We start from the raw sequence: 16,857 nt of genomic DNA, 5'->3' as shown, positions 1-16,857 counted from the left end.
AAAAACAAAAAAAAAAAAAAAAAAAAAAACACAAAAAAGAAAGAACGGCCCAAGACCAGTAGCAGGTGTCTCTGATGGGCTCCAGATTAAAGCACAGGTGGACTGAGATGGATTGACTCTCTCTGAGCTCTAAGGCCAAAATGACCATGCAGATCTAAAGAGTTCAGGGTGCTGGGTCAGCCCAAGTCTGTGTGGCCTCAGCCACTTGTCCTCTGCAGTCTTCTGAAAGCTGATACTAAAATCTCCTTCGGCAGCCTTTGGCAGAGTCAGGACTCCCCTAAGCATATTAGACCCCACAGCTACACTGCCTATGCTGACCATTCTCTGCTTTCTCCTCCTCCCTGCCTTCTCTTCCACCCTTTGCCCAGCAGGCCTCCTATGCTGCTTCTTCCTTCTCTGTCTCCTACTGTGTCCAGCAAACTAAAGTGGCCTTCACCCCCGAGGACGGCAGTGCCGCTCAGGGCCTCAGTGTGTCCGTGTCTAACTCCTTTCTCAGCCGGCACGGCAGCTTGCCTGTGCCCTCGGTGAGTCATTCCCTCCCTGCTCTTCTTCGCTTGGAAACTTGTACAGTTAATGCCTGAAGCCTCCCGGACAGTGATGTTCCCATTACCAGTCCTGTCCTTCTGCAGACCCCTGCCTGTCCACAGGAGAGAATCTGAATACTTGATTCCCTGGGCCTTGGGGACTGTAGTTGGGGGTGGTATGGGAATGGAGGTGTGGGCTGTCCTGTCTGGAGCTTGGCAGTGGCACAGAGCGCAGCCATTTCTGCTTTTGTGTTCTGGTTTTCCTGGGGCAGTGTTTAAGGGGGAGTAATCCTCACACAGAGAGCAGGCAATTGGGTGCAAGAGCAATGGTTGTTGGGTGTCCCTGCTCACCTCATAGTATATAAACAGCCAGAGTCCTGTGTCTTTGCCCAAGGTTCACATAGGAGGATGGTGTGCTAATCTGCCCAGGCAGACATCCTTGGGACCTAGACTGGGTCTGTTGGGCTAGCTTACCACTGCTGCTGGGCTGGTCTAGGCTTGTTCTTGTAGTGGCTGGGGCTGGCAGTTCCAAGGAAAAAAGTGGAAAAGCATCAGGCCCCCTGTGGCCAAAGCTCAGAACAGTCGCAGGGTCACCACATGGCAGCACTCGATGGCGTCACTTGGAGACAAGGAGACCCTGCTCCTGAAGGGAGGTCCTGCCTGACACTTTGACATAGGCCAGTGTGGGGAGGACTAGACCAATCTGTAGACAGCTCCATGGTAACACACAAAGAGACTTAACCTCCTGGAGTCTGCATCTGCCACAGAGCCGAAGCAGCCCTCTCTCTTCCCGTGATCTTCTCCACAAGGCTCAAAGGGAAGGGTGGAGCCAAGCTCACTTCCCTGGAAACAGCTTGTGCTCAGGTATTGACTTCTTTCTGGGCGTCAAAGTGTGATGGAGAGAACTGTATAAAATCACGTGAAGCTGTATCACTGCTCTCGAGTTCCAGGCTCCAGTCTTGTCCTGCTTCTCACCTGTACTCTGGAGTAAAGCAGTGGCTTCTCATTTCCTCCCTGAAAAGTTTGGATAGGTGACCATAAAACTTGCCCAGGTTCCAAGTTGTTTTTGTCTGGTGTCCACCTTTGTCTAGGGTTTGCAATTCAATGACCAGAGACTTCCTTCTCATAGTGCTCAGCAGTGCTGGGTGTATAGGAAGGGTGAGTTACCTCTGCCCTACCATACGGGTAGCCTGGTTCCTCAGAAGGCACCTCTAGCAAGCTCCCTCCACCGAGCTTTCAGAATTTGGTTTTAGACAACCCTGGCCCTTCCTTGACTGTTACACACACACACAAACACACACACACACACACACACACACACACACAACTAGTTTCTACTTTTTCCTTTTGAGCTGTTAGCAGAGGACTGTAGAAGAACTGTTTGCTACAGAATTGCAGAACATTCAAGGGCATTTTCTTAGGTCTGGGTCTGAGTGTGTCGCCATTGTGGAATGTTGAGGCATTTTGCATTTGTGACTCTGTATTCTTAGCTCCAGCTCCAGGAAAGAGTCCAAGGGGCCACACTAAAAGGATGCATTATTTCAATAAAAGAAACTATGAGTAATGGTTTAAATGCTTGGAGTGTGTGTCACTTGATAGGTAGAACCCAGGGAAGTGATTTAGTGTCATGCCAGGAATTCACATAGTCTCTGGTTGATTCTAAGATGAGCCTAGACATGAGGTTCCGCACTGATGAGCGCAAGTGTGGGTTGGCTACAAGAAGGGTGTCCTCATGCCTGAGGGGGGCTCATGGTTCAGTAGAAGGGTGTCCTCATGCCTGAGAGGGGCTCATGGTTCAGTAGGGACAGTCAGATATGCTAAGAGAGACTAGGCTAAGCCAAGGTGAAATCAAACAAAGACCTCAGGAGTCACAGTAAAAAGACATGGGGAGAGAAAGAAGTTGGTTAGCATAAAAGGACAGTTGGTGTCTGAGAGACAAATGACAAGGAAAGACGTCAAACATGTTGCAAACCCAGGGCCTTGCTTCAGGGATGGTGGCCAGGAAGCCCGTCTGGAGCATAAGCACAGGGACTGTGCTCACAGGGGTGGTCTAGAGAATGACAATGCAGCTATCCCATGTGTCCGTAGGACCAGCTTCCTTTGTTCAGCGTGGCCCTTGGTGTCGGCTGAGCCTGGAATTTGGTCCCTAAGTGGGCTGCAGCCTCAGCTACTAGGCACAGTGTTAGCTTCCAGCCCACAGCCTTCTATGCTTTCCTGCTGATATGGGCATCAGTCCCAAAGACTTGAACAACAGCCAAGAAAATTGTATATCTTCAGGGTCATTAAAACCTGCTTAGCAACAAAGGTGCTGAAAGAAGTGAGGAGGAGACTAAAGCAAGAAGTGTGGGGAGCCAGGAAGCCTTTGCCGAGGCTAGGCGGCGGCCGTACCCATGGCCTCATCTCACCATGGGCCTGCTGTGTACATGTGTTTGAGAGGTAGCCTCCCTGCCTTTCCCAAGCTACCAAGCTCCCTAAGACTTCAGATTTGGAGCCGGGCGGTGGTGGTGCACACCTTTAATCCCAGCACTTGGGAGGCAGAGGCAGGGGATCTCTGTGAGTTTGAGGCCAGCCTGGTCTACAAGAGCTAGTTTCAGGACAGGCTCCAAAAATACAGAGAAACCCTGTCTCGAAAAACCAAAAATAAAAAAAATAAAAATAAAAAAGACTTCAGATTTGGTTCCAGGCCCTTCTTCCTGACCTAGTCTCTCCTCCATGGCTTTGCAGGTTCTGCTTACCTGGGAGCTGCTTGGTGTGTCCTCATTGTACCCTAGCTATGGAAATGGCCACCTTCCTCCCAGCCCTCCCCTTTGCATGGCTCCTCTCTGTCCTGAGCAGTATGCCCTTGATCTGTAGTGACAGCTTTGAGACTCTTGGTGACCCTCTGTATACTGTAGAGCAGGTTGTAAGGAATCAGTTACCTCTCCCTTCCCCCAGATTGCCTTGTGCCCCTCTCTTTACTAGCATCCATTCTAGATCTTACCACCACCAAGACACCTGTTGGGATGCTAGACTCTGTTGACAGATTTCTTTCCCATCCAGTTCTGAATAAGTAAAATAGCTAGGTGGTTCCATTAGCTTATGAGAGCTTATGTTTAAATGCCCATAATGATGCTTATGATTAAAACAAAAACCTTTGGGATAAAAAAAGCTAAGTGTAGCCAGGCAGTAGTGTCTCATATCTCTAATCCCAGCACTCAGGAGGCAGTGGCAGGTGGATATCTGAGTTCTAGCCCAGCCTGGTCTACAGATTGAGTTCTAAGACAGCCAGGAGTACACAGAGAAGCCCTATCTTGACACCCCTGAAACTACCCGACCCCCCCCCAAAAGCTAAGTACATGTCATCATGGACCCCAGTGTTTTGAAAAGGGCTTTAAAGCAGCTGCTATCCCATTCTGAACTTAGACAGTTCCTTCTCCATGGATCCAGATTTTGGGGCTTCACACGTTTCCTTCACTGAAGAGCCAGGCATCATAGAAACACTTAGCTTGTGTGTTATCATAGATAAAGCCAGAGCCACCTCCTGAGATGTAGGACTGGCTTCTTACAACTCCACCACTGTTCCTATGTCTCTCCTGACTGTGAGCTGTCCCTGAGAATTCACCCAAAAGCCATCCCAGACACCATGGGCACACCACCTGGTCTAAACACCGAACAGGAAGGAAGGAGATGAAAGAGAAAGAATAGGAGAATCAGGGTGGGCAGGAAAGGGTGCTGCCCATGATGGGGCACAAGACAGGCTCAAACTGCTTTGCATATCACAAGCCCCTTGCTTGTCCTATCTCATCTTGTCTTTACTGACTTCCTGCCCTAAGCAAAGCTAAATCACTCTGACACAGGAGAGGGAGGGATGTGGGGGGGGGGGGTGGTAAGAACCCAGTAGTCCAGGGGCAAAGAGATGTTGTTCAGAGCCATTCCCCTCCTGGTTTGTTCCCTGGGCCTGGCTTCATGGGTTTTCATGAAAAGTTCCTGGCATTATTACCAATAGGGGGTTTCCCCTTGTGGGGAAACCTGCTCAGTGGAAAGTCACTGCATAGACCCCCTGACTCGCTGAATGGAGTCTACAAGCCCAGATCTGATGTCCCAGAGTCTATTTTCCTGCAGACTTGTGTCTTCCACTAGGCTCTGAGTTCCCTGAGGCCAGTCTGTAGCAGGTAGTGAGTGAATGTTCACTCCTGTCTCACCTGACCACTTCTCTGTTCTGTGAGTAGCTTTACAAACACCATGTGTGCCCATGTTCATCATCCACACAGCCCCCAAGTCCTTCCAGGGCTGCAGATCCTTTCATCTGGAGCTGGCACATTCTCTCCCATCTGCTGCCACTACCACACCCTGCCCTGTTCTCCCATGCCCCACTTCTGTGGTGAAATGCTCCCATCCCTGCAGTACCAGGCCCAACACTCACATGGTCTTCTGAGGCTGTAGCCAGTCCTTGAAATAAGCCATGGGTTTTGCACTAATCTCACCTTATGCTTTTCTGTCCTTATAGAAACCCCCAGGCTACTGCAGGCCAGCATTTGCCAAGTGCACATGCAGACTAGACCCTGCTCTGCACCTCCCAGAGCCTCCTAGAAAGACCAACTTCCTGCTGACCTGCATGCCTCCTATGTCTCTCTCACCTGAAGAGAATCCACTGTATACATTCCCAGCTCAGAAAAGGGAGGGCAGGACCAGGCTGCCTCACCTTGCTGGGTACAAGGGAGTAGAATAGAGCCAGAGGTCAGTGCTCCTTGCCTGAGACTTTCACAAGCCGTGCTCTGACATAACTATTCCACCCTCACCCTACCCCCTTTGCTAGAGTTCTAGGCTTACTGTTGTCATCTATGCCCCAACATTTTGGCAGGTCAGGACTCTGGGACCAGCCCAGGGCACAGAATGTTGCTGTAGCACCCTGCTTCATCTGAGTCCAGCTTCCAGGAAGGTCACGTGATGATATGACCCCTGAGGGCACTGTTCCACATGGGTGGATATTGCCTTTCTTCCTTTGTCACACTGCCTGACCTCCTGTCCAGGACCTCCCTTACAGATCTGTGACCAAATATTCTTGCCATTCAGGAGATGGGGACACCAAGGCAGAGAAGCTAAATCATCCGCTTGCAGTCTCAAGCTCGAGCTAGGTTAGAACTCAGATCCCCTTCATGGAGAGTACAGTGTTAAATTTGGCATTCATAAGCTATTTTTTTGGCTAAATAAATACTGAGACCCAGTGTAGCTGATCAAGGATGCCTCTTGGCTGGCTTTGGAGGTGTGTGTGTCTCTCCTTTGTTTTGTCAAGCATTGCTGAAGGTAGCTTCCAGATCTAATGAGAGTTCTAAAGGCACATTAGAAGTTGCCAAAGCCTCAAGCACATGAGAATAGTTCCCCCAATTGCTGGACTGAGTGGAGCTCCCTTCTAGTCAGCATCAAATCTTAGAGCTGAGGCCATTCAGGTTGTACTGTAGTAAGCACACCGACCTCTCTGAAATGCACCTGGCTTTGGGAGGCAGTGTGGCAGAACCAGGACTTTCACAGGAGCTTTTGAGCCATGGTTTTTCAAAATAAATGCACCAGGAAGTTTGTTTTAATGGGGAGAGAGTACTTGGACATAGCGTGATGCTAATGTCACCCTTCGTGGTGAGGTCAATGCTTTTGTCACTGCCTCTCTTTGCCAGGGACAAAGACAAGTAGCCTGTAACAGGTCTCATTTGTCATTGCAAACTGTAGTTCCTGTCATTAGCAGAAGAGCCTCAGATGAGAATCACTTCTGGATAAGATAGCCCCGAGTTAGGCTTTGGTAAATGTGATGATGGGAGCAGGGAGTGGGAAGCAGTGTCACCCAGGACCCTTCCTGCCTGGCACCCTGGACATGATCATATCCCATCTTCCAAGCAGCCATAGCAGTCTCCCCAGGTGACTGCTGGGTGCTTTGTAGCAACTGAAGCTTGGCTTCCTACCTAGCCTTCTGCTGCTGGCTGTGCTGAGTTCTGCTGGCCACCTTGCTGAAGGCAGTGAGCTCTGAGCCCAGGACCACTGCTGAGCACAACACCCAGGGAGAGTCCAAGGAAACATTCCCAAATCAAAGGAACAACTTCCTGTGACCGTGTTTAGTGGTCTTTTTAAAAAGCTGCTGTATGGTGACTTATCTGTATTTCTTTTCTTTCCATCTATCTATTTTGTTTTTTTGAGACAGAGTTTCTCTGTGTAGCCTTGGTTGACCTGGAACTCACTGTACAGACCATGCTGGCCTTGAACTCAGAGATCCACCTGCTTTTGCTTCCTGAGTGCTGGGACTAAAGGGTGTGCCACCCCCTCTCCCAGCTCATATCCATATTTCTAAGAGCATCTAAAACCTAGCCATCCTGAGCATGTTTGATGCAGGGATGACCTGCAGCAGCACAGTGAGTCTGTTTATTATCATTGCAGCTATCTTGCTGCCATACATGCTGGATCAGAGCTGGCCTGTGCTCCAGCTCTCACTACTGACTACTGATAGGCAGGCTGCCACTCACACCCTAGCTGCCTGACCACCAAGGCAGCACAGGCTCCATCCCCTGGCACTTTTTTATGCCAGTACTAACATAGAAAGAAAGTGTCACTGGAGCCTGACCAGCATAGGGTGGCTCTGCCTTTAATGAATTGGCTACAAGCAAACATAGACGGTTTCCCATCAGCCTCCACCATCTTTACTACAAAAACCAGTATTCTTATGAACATTTCTTTTCAGAAGAGGCAACTGCTACTTCCATCTTTTTTACCTGACAGTCAGGGCTTTGCTGTCTGCATCCATCCCTGGCTTATGTTATCTGCCCAGCACCTGCACCAGCACCATACAATGCTCGGTGGAGGAAACCCCTCAGCAGATCAGTACACATAGGTGAACATCACCGCCCAGACCCACAAGTGCCCCTTGCAGCACTGCCGACCCTGGAGCCAGCGCATCTCTCCTGGTGCTAGTTTACCTGGCACCACTCTGTTTCCAGACAGGAGCCCTGAGTGTTCTAGAATCCTCAACCCAAACAGCCTTTCTCAGGCTATAAATACAAATTCCTGCTGCACAGGGATCTCAGAAACAAAACCAAGCACTCCCCAGATCCAAAAATAGACATCAGGCTGCCTTGGGGCGGGTGACTGTGCGATGGCCATCTGTGCCCTTCTGCCAGCGCTGGGGATGAACATGATCCTGAAGGGCCTGACAGAAGCAGGGCCTGTGGAAACAGTGTGGTGCTCAGCCCAGCCCCCCAGCACAGTTCTGGAATCCAGAGAGCCACCCAGAGCAGCCCAGGGCCAGCAGTGCTTGGAGAGGCTTCTCTGGCACGTCCCGCCCTTGGAAAGGTACTTCTCAAGCTTGGCTCTTGTCCCAGCATGACTGCATAACTGGAATGCCTGAGCAGTCTAGGAGCAGGGGCTGAAAAGGAGGGAGAAGTCCAGACCCCTTTGTCCTAGAGACTCAGCCTGCTCCTGCCCCTTCTTTTCTATTGACCCATCCCCACTCACTGCAGGACTGCTGCCACGGGCCTGGCGATGTTCTAGATACCTTAATTATTAATAAAATCAGCCAATGTGTGATATACCTATGACCTCAGCTAATTCAGAGGTTGAGGGTAGAGGATTGTAAGTTCCAACCCAGCCTGAGCAATATATCAAGGGATCCTTTCTCAGAAAACAAAAACGGAGCCGAGCAATGGTGGCACAAATCTCTAATCCCAACACTCTGATCTACAGAATGAGTTCCAGGACAGGCTCCAAAGCCACACAAACCCTGTCTCCAAAAAATAAATAAATAAATAAAAATGAAAAAAAATTTAAAAAGCTGGAGAGATGGCTCAGCAGTTAAGAGTACTTGTTGTTCTTGCAGAGGGCCGAGTTGGAGCTCCAGCACCCACTTGGCAGCTCACAAATGTCCATAACTCCAGTCATAGGGGATCCAATGCCCTCTTCTGGACTCTGCATCAAACACCATACACATAAAGTAGATAGGATAAAAAGAAAGGAAAAGCATGCAATTATTTAAAATAAATAAATGAAACCATTATCTGGATGTAGTGGTACACAACTGTAGTCCCAGCACTTGGGAAGTTGAGACAAGATTACAACCTGAGCTACATAGCCTGACCCTGTCTCAAAAAGAAAATTATACAGGGGTCTGACAAGATGGCTCAGTAGTAGCCAGGCATGGTGACTCATACCTTTAATCCCCACACTTAAGAGTCAGAGGCAGATAGCTCTCTATGAGTTCAAGATAAGCCTGGTCTGCATAGTGACTTCCAGGCCATTGAAGACTACATAGGGAGACCCTGTCCCCCTCCACAGACACACACATCAAAAAAAAAAAAGATGGCTCAGCAGGTCAAGGTACATGTCATCAAGCCTGATGGCCTAGTTGCATCCCTTGGAGCCATGTGGTGGAAGAACCAGTTCTGACCTCCACATATACACTGTGGCATGCTCACGCTTATACACACATAAATAAGTAAATTAAATGTAATTTTAGATTTTGTTTAATTATAATGTATCTATTCCTGAGTATCTGTTGGTCCAGCAGACATGTGTTGCCTCCTGTGAGGAACTTCAGCCCTAGTATTTGAATGATTTCTCTGCTTTTGGGGGCAGAAAAAGACAGCTGGTGTTGAATATGTGCCTGTTGCACCAGCCATGCTGAGAGCTGGTAGGACATGAAACTATAACTGTCTTCTGAGAGTTTCCACCCCATTTGGGAGGGGGTGTTGTTTTGAGACAGGATTTCTACGTAGCCCTGACTGTCTGTCTTGGAATTCACTATGTAAACCAGGCTAACACGAAACTGACAGAGGTCCACCTGCCTCTGCCTCCTGAGTGCTGGGATTAAAGGTGTGCATCACCATGACCAGCCCAATAAATGTGTAGCCCAGGCTGGCCTCAAACTCATGATCCTCCTGCCTCCGCCTCCTTTAGTAAATTACTGGTGTGCGCCACCACAACCAGCTCACCCCATTTTAAAGATGGAGAGACTAATACACAAGAACTTATTTATGCAAAGTTGGCACGATGGAAAAATGACAAGGTATGGGGGTGGGTAGTGTCAGAGGATCTGAGAATCACAGCTGACCCAGAATCAGAGTCTGAGGCAGAAACCTGCGCCAGTAGTCACCTTCAAAGGCTGCCTTGGTGACCAAGCTCTGTCACTAGGCTCCACAGCATCCTAGAGCAGTGCCATCACCTGGAGACCAAGTGTTTTTGGTCACTTCAGATTCAAACCCAAACATCTCCTTCAGTTGAAAGCTTCATTTCTTCTTCCTTCTTCTTTCCCCTGGTGGGTTCTGAAAACCACGCACCACAGCAAGTGCACAGGGCACTCGGGTAAGCTGTGCTCATGTTTCAGTCGGCACCTGTGGTTGGTACGTGAGGCTGACATTACTGCCAGGCGTCCCTCCTCACACTGTTCTCCCCGGAACTGAGGTGGTTAGCAGCGATGCACACTCCTTGGCTTGGGGACTTGGAGCATGCTCCTTGGGCCTCAGGAGCTGTGCAGACTTGCAGACACCTCTCAGTCTGGCATCTGACTTTTCTGTTTGATGAGAAGTTGGAGGAGTCATTCATGCCTGTGGCTCTGGGGTGACATCAGAGGGGTTGTAAAAATCACGGCATTTGCTGAAAAATACAAAGAGCAGGAGTGAGGAGGAAAATGAGGTCCAAGGAACTGTTGGTGTTTGTGTGGTACAGCTCCTCCAGTCCCTTTTGAGGCGCGTGCCCTCTTCCAAAGGGGCCTGAGATAGCTGGGCAGTGGTGGTGCACACTTTTAATCCCAGCACTCAGAAGGCAGAGGCAGGCGGATCTCTGTGTTTGAGGCCAGCGTGATCTACGGAGAGGATTCCAGGACAGCCGAGGCCACATAGAAACCTTATCTTGAAAAAAGAGGGGAGGGTCATCACAATATTTAAAAGATGTTACAGTTGCCTTTTAAGGGATAAGCTAGAGAGGCATCCAAAAGATTCCAAATGAATAAATGCCTGTGACTTAGAGTTTAACCGTGGGAGCCTGAGAGGTGGAGTGGTAGAGCTTCCGTTTCCATCTCAAGGCACATGTGGTCATCAGCATGGTGAGGAGGATGTCCTGTCATTGGACACCAGGGATCCACTGCCCACATCCTGCTGTTCAGAGTGCTGGTCGGCGTCCAGCCTGAAGGCCCCTTTCTGAAGGCACTTGTAGGCATGCGAGTCTGTAAGGGGGTCTGTCTGGCGTAGCCAACAGCCCCTAATTAGGACAGACAGGACAGCTCATTAGTACGGAACCACAGCTAACCTAACCACCTTTTCTCTTGTCTGTTTTCTCCTTCCCACATTCTTGTTGTGTGTGTTTGCTGCCTGGGTTCTGTAGTACAAATCTGTGTTTAGGTCTTATTCCCAGGACTTCATGCCTCACCACCAAGCCTCCGTCCAACCTTTCCTTCCGCCTACCTCCTCTTCCTCTCCACATTTCCCACCTGTCCACGCGTCCCAGAGCTCGGACTTAGCGGTGCCCACCGTAAGCAGTCCGCCTCCCAGCACCGTGGACGGGCCTCTCTCGTCTTCTCAGGACAGCAGCTCTCATGGGAACCCTGTCCGCCTTCCTTCCGAAACCTCTTTCACTGACTCGGTGAGAACTCAGCACATACACATCTGTGCACATCTGCACGCAGGTCTACAGGGTTTAGAAAAATGCTGCTGCTGCTCACAGAAGGCCTGTCCTCCCCCCTCCAGCCCAGTCTGCTGCTGGCGTGAGCCTACGAGAAGCATGACCAGATCGGGGTCCTCAAAGACTAGTAGTGGTCCACCTGTTCCCAGAGCAGAAACCAAATCTTTTATATAGAATTCCCAGCATGCTAGGAATTGGGCTAGTGACCATTTAGAACAGTAAGTTGTCATAGGATCAAAAAGAAAACACTACAAGCTTTCTGATATGTGTCTGTAGAGAGGTCCAGACTTGTAGAGTAGAAGAGACAGAGATAAGGTTGCCTGTGGGGCCCATGCCAGGGCCCCTGTACTTCACCGGTAGAGGGGCAGAGGGTTTTACAGGTGGGGACATTTCCAGTAACTAGAGTTGTCAAGTATGTTGCTTCTTGCCCACTGTACTGAGAACCCCTACAGGCCCTGCTACAGGCTAGGGATCCCCCACCCCTCGCAGGGCCTGCTACAAGTGGAGAGTTTCCAGAGTGGCTCTGAACACTTGGGGGGAGATCCAGCAGGAGACTCGGTCCTGGCTGCCACAGGGTCAGGAGGTAGTGAGAGCAGCTTTGTCCTCTGCCCTGGGGAAACACTTCCCAGGGAAAACTGAGGTGGCTCTCAGGCCTTTTTCTCTTCCTCATTGGCCTGCAGCTGCCCTCTCTAAGCTGTGGGGGCTGACCAGAGGGCCTGGCCCATTGTCTTCCCTTTTCCCCTGTCTCCCCCTAGAGCGAAAATGCCAGCAGCGAGGAAGTTGGTGGGGGTGACTATGTCAGTCTGTACTCCCCTGGCCAGACCAGCGAGGAGCTGGCTCCCTCTCGAGGAGTAAGTAACCTCAGGGGGTGGCCTTGTGCATGGGCCAGCAACTGCTCCCCTCGAGGTCGCTTTCCTTGCAGCTGCTTCTATTGGCCGAGCCTCCATAATCTCACTGGAAGCCAGCCCATCCTATGGAAGAGCATATGGCTTCCAGGGAGAGGTCTGCCCTGCTTCTGCTTCAGTGAGTGCAACACTTATCAGAGCCTGGCTGGATGAGTCTTCTAGAAGTCTCCAGAAGCCACTGGTGTAGACTCTGGCCATAGCCCCTGCTGCTCTTTGGAATTTCTTCCCATCATCCCTCTAGTACTGCTTTCCCTCTTCCAAGAGATACTTTTACTCCTGCCCTTCAGTTCCTCCCAGCATGCCTCACTACCCTCAGCTACTCCCATAGAAGCAGGGCAAGTGATGGAGATCCATGCTTGTCCTTCCTGAGAGCAGAATCCTTGAGGTCCGTGCCTATATTGTGCTGCTGCCCAGCTGTGGCTTTAAGGTGCAAGGCATCTTTGAAGCAGGAGGCTTTCCAAGTTTGTCTTCAGCAAAATGGGCAAATTGAGATGCTTCAAGTCACTGAGCCCAGGAGAATGAATGAGAAGTTGCTCTAGAAGATTAGGTCAGGCCTTCAAGGACTAGAACTCCACCAGGCATTACAGCACTGGCAAGCCCAGCCTGAATACCATGTCCATCCTCTGGTAGTCATGCCGTGATTCCCTGCCACGGTAGCCACCACCATCCCCCCCTTAACCACCTTAGAGTATACTTGAGGGAGTCTGTGCCCAGTCCCCACGGCTCTTCCTCTGCCAGTGGATCCCTGCAGTGCCAGCCCCACTGTGGTGTGCTCTCCCTGGTGATGGGCCCTGTGTTCACGAGGCCTCTCTTCACCCCCACTCCATGACAGCTCAGGGACACTGTAGAGTTGTAATGCCATTGGGTATGGAGGCAGTCTCCTCAAGGCAGTTCATATTTGTGTGTTTGAGCAACTTGACTCTTTGAAACTCACTGGTTAAGGATCGTGACCCTGAAGACTCTGTAGGGAGTCAGGGGAGTTTGAGTGCGGTGAAGGATATACGCTTGGAAACAGACAACCCCAAAGGGTTCAAGTCTGCTGCCTACCGTTTACCAGCTGTGTGGTGTCCCTCAGCAGGCCCTTGACTTCCTTGTGGTCAGTTTCTAGTTTCCATAGGGGAGAAGGGTGTAGAGCATTCAGTCCAGCACCACCTGTGCCCAGAGAGGAGTTCCTGGGACTTGCTTCAGGAGGTGGGTAAGGTGTCTGTGCCCAGGTTGACAAGTGAGAGATGTTGGAAGGACTGGCACCTCCACACCCGCCAAAGGCAGGTTTCGGTCTCCGGAGGGCTTGTGTTTCTGGTAATTAACCCCATTCATGATTAACCTGTTCCCACCTCCAGCTCCTCCTTAGGCACTTGTGCTAGGCCACTCTTACAGGCAGAAGTGCTGAGAGACAGGCCACCCCAGCAGGGGCCATCTGTCCAAACCCCACCATCCCTTCTCTTTGCAGGAACCACTGTCTGGGAAGGACGGAAATCCCAGAGATCCCTTGGTCAATAGTGTGTCTGGGAAGGACAGCAGAGAAAATGGGGAGAGGTAAGATGTGAGCAGGGGGCATCCAGGCCCCAAGAGCGGTGTCTGCTCAGTGAGGCCACCTGTGTTTGTGTTGAGGGTCTTTATTTTTCTGATTCTCAACACAGTCTATGTCTGGTTGAGAGGACAAAGGAAACAAAGATTACTAGTAGCCCACCTTCAAAGGCCTTTGCAGCAGCCAGCGTGCCTGCATGCTCACACCTGTGCTGTCTGCTGCCCCGTACCCTCTCTGGGACCCCAGCCCCACCTTCCCTGATTTTGGTTTCTTCAGCTCGAGGTCACATAGGAAGTATAAAAGACCTTCCCACCCACAAACTTGTTTTGTGTCACTAAGCATTCTGAAAGTAGGCTATAGATATTGTGACCCATGCCCTTCCCCTGACAGGTGGAAATATGGTCATAGTGTCATTGTCGCCGCTGAGACAGAAAAGGTCCCCTGGAGAGCAAATCCAGAAATCTATCAGTCTCGCCCTCCCCCGACCTCTACCCCAGAGTGAACCTAAGGCCTCGAGCATGCTAGACGAGTGCTGTAGCTGAGCGCAGCACCAGCCTGAGTATCTGAGGTGGTTTTTGTTTTTATGACCCAAGCCTTGCAGTGCCTTTAGATACCTTCTTCTCGTCATTGCTTCTTAGTAGTGGCTTGCAGAAAGGTGACTGGTTCTCTGGAACCACTTAGTACAGTCTGAAGGAGCTGCCAGCCAGCACCCTGCTGCTTGATGTTGATGTCCCCTTTCTTAGGAAAGGTACCAGTGGTCAGGCTTGCCTTCCCTGGAGTCACCTGAGGCCCCGTTGATTCAGCACGGCAAAGCCCTGCCCACTTAAAAAGGTGGTAGGCCTCAGTGTAGGCCTAGCACTAGGAGGGTTGGGGTTGTTTTTAAAGGTGGGGGACAGGCTTGTGGGCAGAGCCACCTATATCCTGACCACTCTGGGTCCTCACTGCCGTAAGTCTATGTCTTACATAAGTCTCCCCCAGGTGTTGGAAGCAGTGGTAGATTTTCCTACCACTTGGTCAGAAAGGCTTGTGTGTGCTAAGCAAAAGCAGCGTGTGGATTCTGTCACTTGCTTCACTGGAGCCCCGTGTCATGTTCAGAGTTCAGATGTTTAGGTTAATCACCTCCTGAGGGAGGACTCTCCCAAGAGCTATTCTGGTAGCTCAGCAGACTTCTGATGGTGGAGTGGACAGAAAGATGAGCACCCTGGTGGTCAGAAAGCTCCTGAGACATCTGCCTTGCAGAGACGCCACTCTGACCTTCTCAGGCAGCAGCAAGCATGACACTCCTCAAGCCCTAGCCATGCACGCTCCTACTGAGACAGATTCTTGCAGCTGAGCTGCAGAGAAAATGTGCCCTGAGTGCCAAGCAAGGGACTCGGTGGGTGACGGCACTGCTGCCAAGGCGGATCACACACTGTCCTCTGTCATGAGCGTCCACACAAGATAAATTAAGATGTAATCGGTGTTTTGGGGGGTGGGGGTCATGCCCTGTGACAACCCCAAGCTGGCTAATGTCTTGCTGGATCTGGCCTGAGAATCTTCGAACACCTTTAGCTGCCCACACTGGAGAAATCTCGTCTCCTCTTCCTTTGACCAGATGCTGTTCAGTGCTTTCAGCCACTGTCAGCACAAAGGCCTTCTCTCACTCCGACGCCATAGCTACCTATTTTAAAGGCCATCTCTTGTGAAGTCGAACACTCGGTGCTATGGGGCCACATCTGCTGGATCATGGCATTTTCTTCCGGTTAAGCCAAAGGTCTGCAGAGTTGGGCCCTGTGAAAGGGCTTGGGCTGGCATGGAGGAACATGGGGTGCGCTTCCTGCAGCCCTCTTACTGCACTTCCCTTCAAGGGCTGCCCTGTGTGAATGTAGTGGAGCTGGAGAGCTAAAACCATTACAAGAGAGCTCAGAGGAGCATTTGCACTCATGGCCTAGCTCTTTCCATTCGCAGAAGAGACTTGCAGAGAACAGACGTGTCCCTAGGCAGAGCCAGGAGCCCAGTTGTCACCCTGGCTCTGCCCGCCACTCCATTCAGGGCTTGTCCACAAGCAGCTCTTACACCCTGGCCTATGCATGGGCAGGTGTCTTCTGTTCTGGCTCAGAGTTTGGCGCTGCCATCTGGAGTGATGGGAAAGTCAGAGCAGCAGGAGCTCGAGGCAGCTGATCACACCGTGCCTACTGTCAAGAAGCAGAGTGCTGGTGCTCAGCTCTGTTTCAGATGGTCCAGGACCACCGCCACCACCACCACCACCACCGGCGGCGGCACTCACAGTGGCTGGGTCTTCCACCTCACCTAGCCTATTCAGGCATGCACAGAGGCCTGACTCCTCTAGGTCTCGTTAAGTCGACAGTTAAGATTAATCATCACGCCAGGTGGGGTGCCATACACCTTTAATCCCAGCACTCAGGCGGCAGAGGCAGGTGGATCTCTGTGAGTTCGATGCCTGCCTGGTCTACAAAGTGAGTACCAGGACAGCCAAAGGTGTTTCCCAGAGAAATCCTATCTAGAAAAACCAAATAATAATAATAAGATTAAGCATCACAGAGTAGGGGGAAATAAAGATTAACCGTCGCCTGGATTGCCTCGACCTGCAGGTGTCACCGACAGGTGTCCAGGAACTGGGGAACCTGGCCATGTCTGACACTTTTGAGCACCAGCCACTTCTCCTCCCAGGTCCCCAAAGTCACTGGATGCTCTGGAGTCAGGCCAGTCAGAGGAGGAAGTGGACGAACTGACCCTCATTGACCACAATGAAATTATGGCCAGGCTGACACTTAAGCAAGAGGTAAGGATTCTCCAGGCCTGGATCTTATAGCCATCAAGCAAGAGGGAGGGGAGGGGAAAGAAATGTGGCCTGGAGTGCCCAGCAGGGAGACCTGAGCTCCCAGCTAAAAAGGGTTCTGGGGGGGAAGTTCACTGCCCCTTTCTTGCTATTTCCCAAAAGTGAACTTGGGCCTTGCAAAGCCTCTCTGAGCCTCATGCAGGTACTTCTGAGGTCAGTGCACAGGAAACCACCAGCAGTGCTCAGTATAGCCAGCAATGAGGCATGTATATGCTGTTGATAGCATGGCCCCTCCCCCTCCTCTGGACTCTGAGCTCTGGACTCTGTTTGAGGAGCCCCATTGACAAGAACAACACCCAGACATTTCATGAAAGAGGAAGAAGCTGACCCAAGAACCTTGTCTCTTCTCTGTACTGTTCTAGAAACTCAGGGTTTGATGGAACATCTCAGAACAGGTGCTACCCTGTGCATGTTCCTGGGCAAGCCTCAGTGACT

The 16,857-nt window shown here is 50.9% G+C and overlaps 1 protein-coding gene across 11 annotated transcripts in view; it reads left to right on the top strand.

The window, feature by feature from the left end:
• The window catches only part of Rapgef1 (Rap guanine nucleotide exchange factor 1), a 121,037-nt gene that overhangs the window by 89,658 nt on the left and 14,522 nt on the right, over positions 1–16,857 (top strand). For 4 of the 11 annotated variants that reach the window (XM_026778827.1, XM_026778826.1, XM_026778829.1 and 1 more), the window contains 4 exons: positions 369–524; positions 10,854–11,111; positions 13,506–13,591; positions 16,254–16,365. In XM_026778827.1, the coding sequence (XP_026634628.1) occupies positions 369–524; positions 10,854–11,111; positions 13,506–13,591; positions 16,254–16,365 (612 nt within the window). Of the gene's footprint in view, positions 1–368; positions 525–10,853; positions 11,112–11,905; positions 12,002–13,505; positions 13,592–16,253; positions 16,366–16,857 lie in introns of all 11 variants that reach the window. The other 7 variants (XM_026778828.1, XM_026778831.1, XM_005346171.3 and 4 more) reach the window with 4 other exon arrangements.

This window comes from Microtus ochrogaster, chromosome 4, assembly GCF_000317375.1.
Source record: "Microtus ochrogaster isolate Prairie Vole_2 chromosome 4, MicOch1.0, whole genome shotgun sequence".
NCBI lineage: Eukaryota > Metazoa > Chordata > Mammalia > Rodentia > Cricetidae > Microtus > Microtus ochrogaster.
Note: the sequence above shows the minus strand (reverse complement) of the source record. Positions and strands in the feature narration are given on the sequence as shown.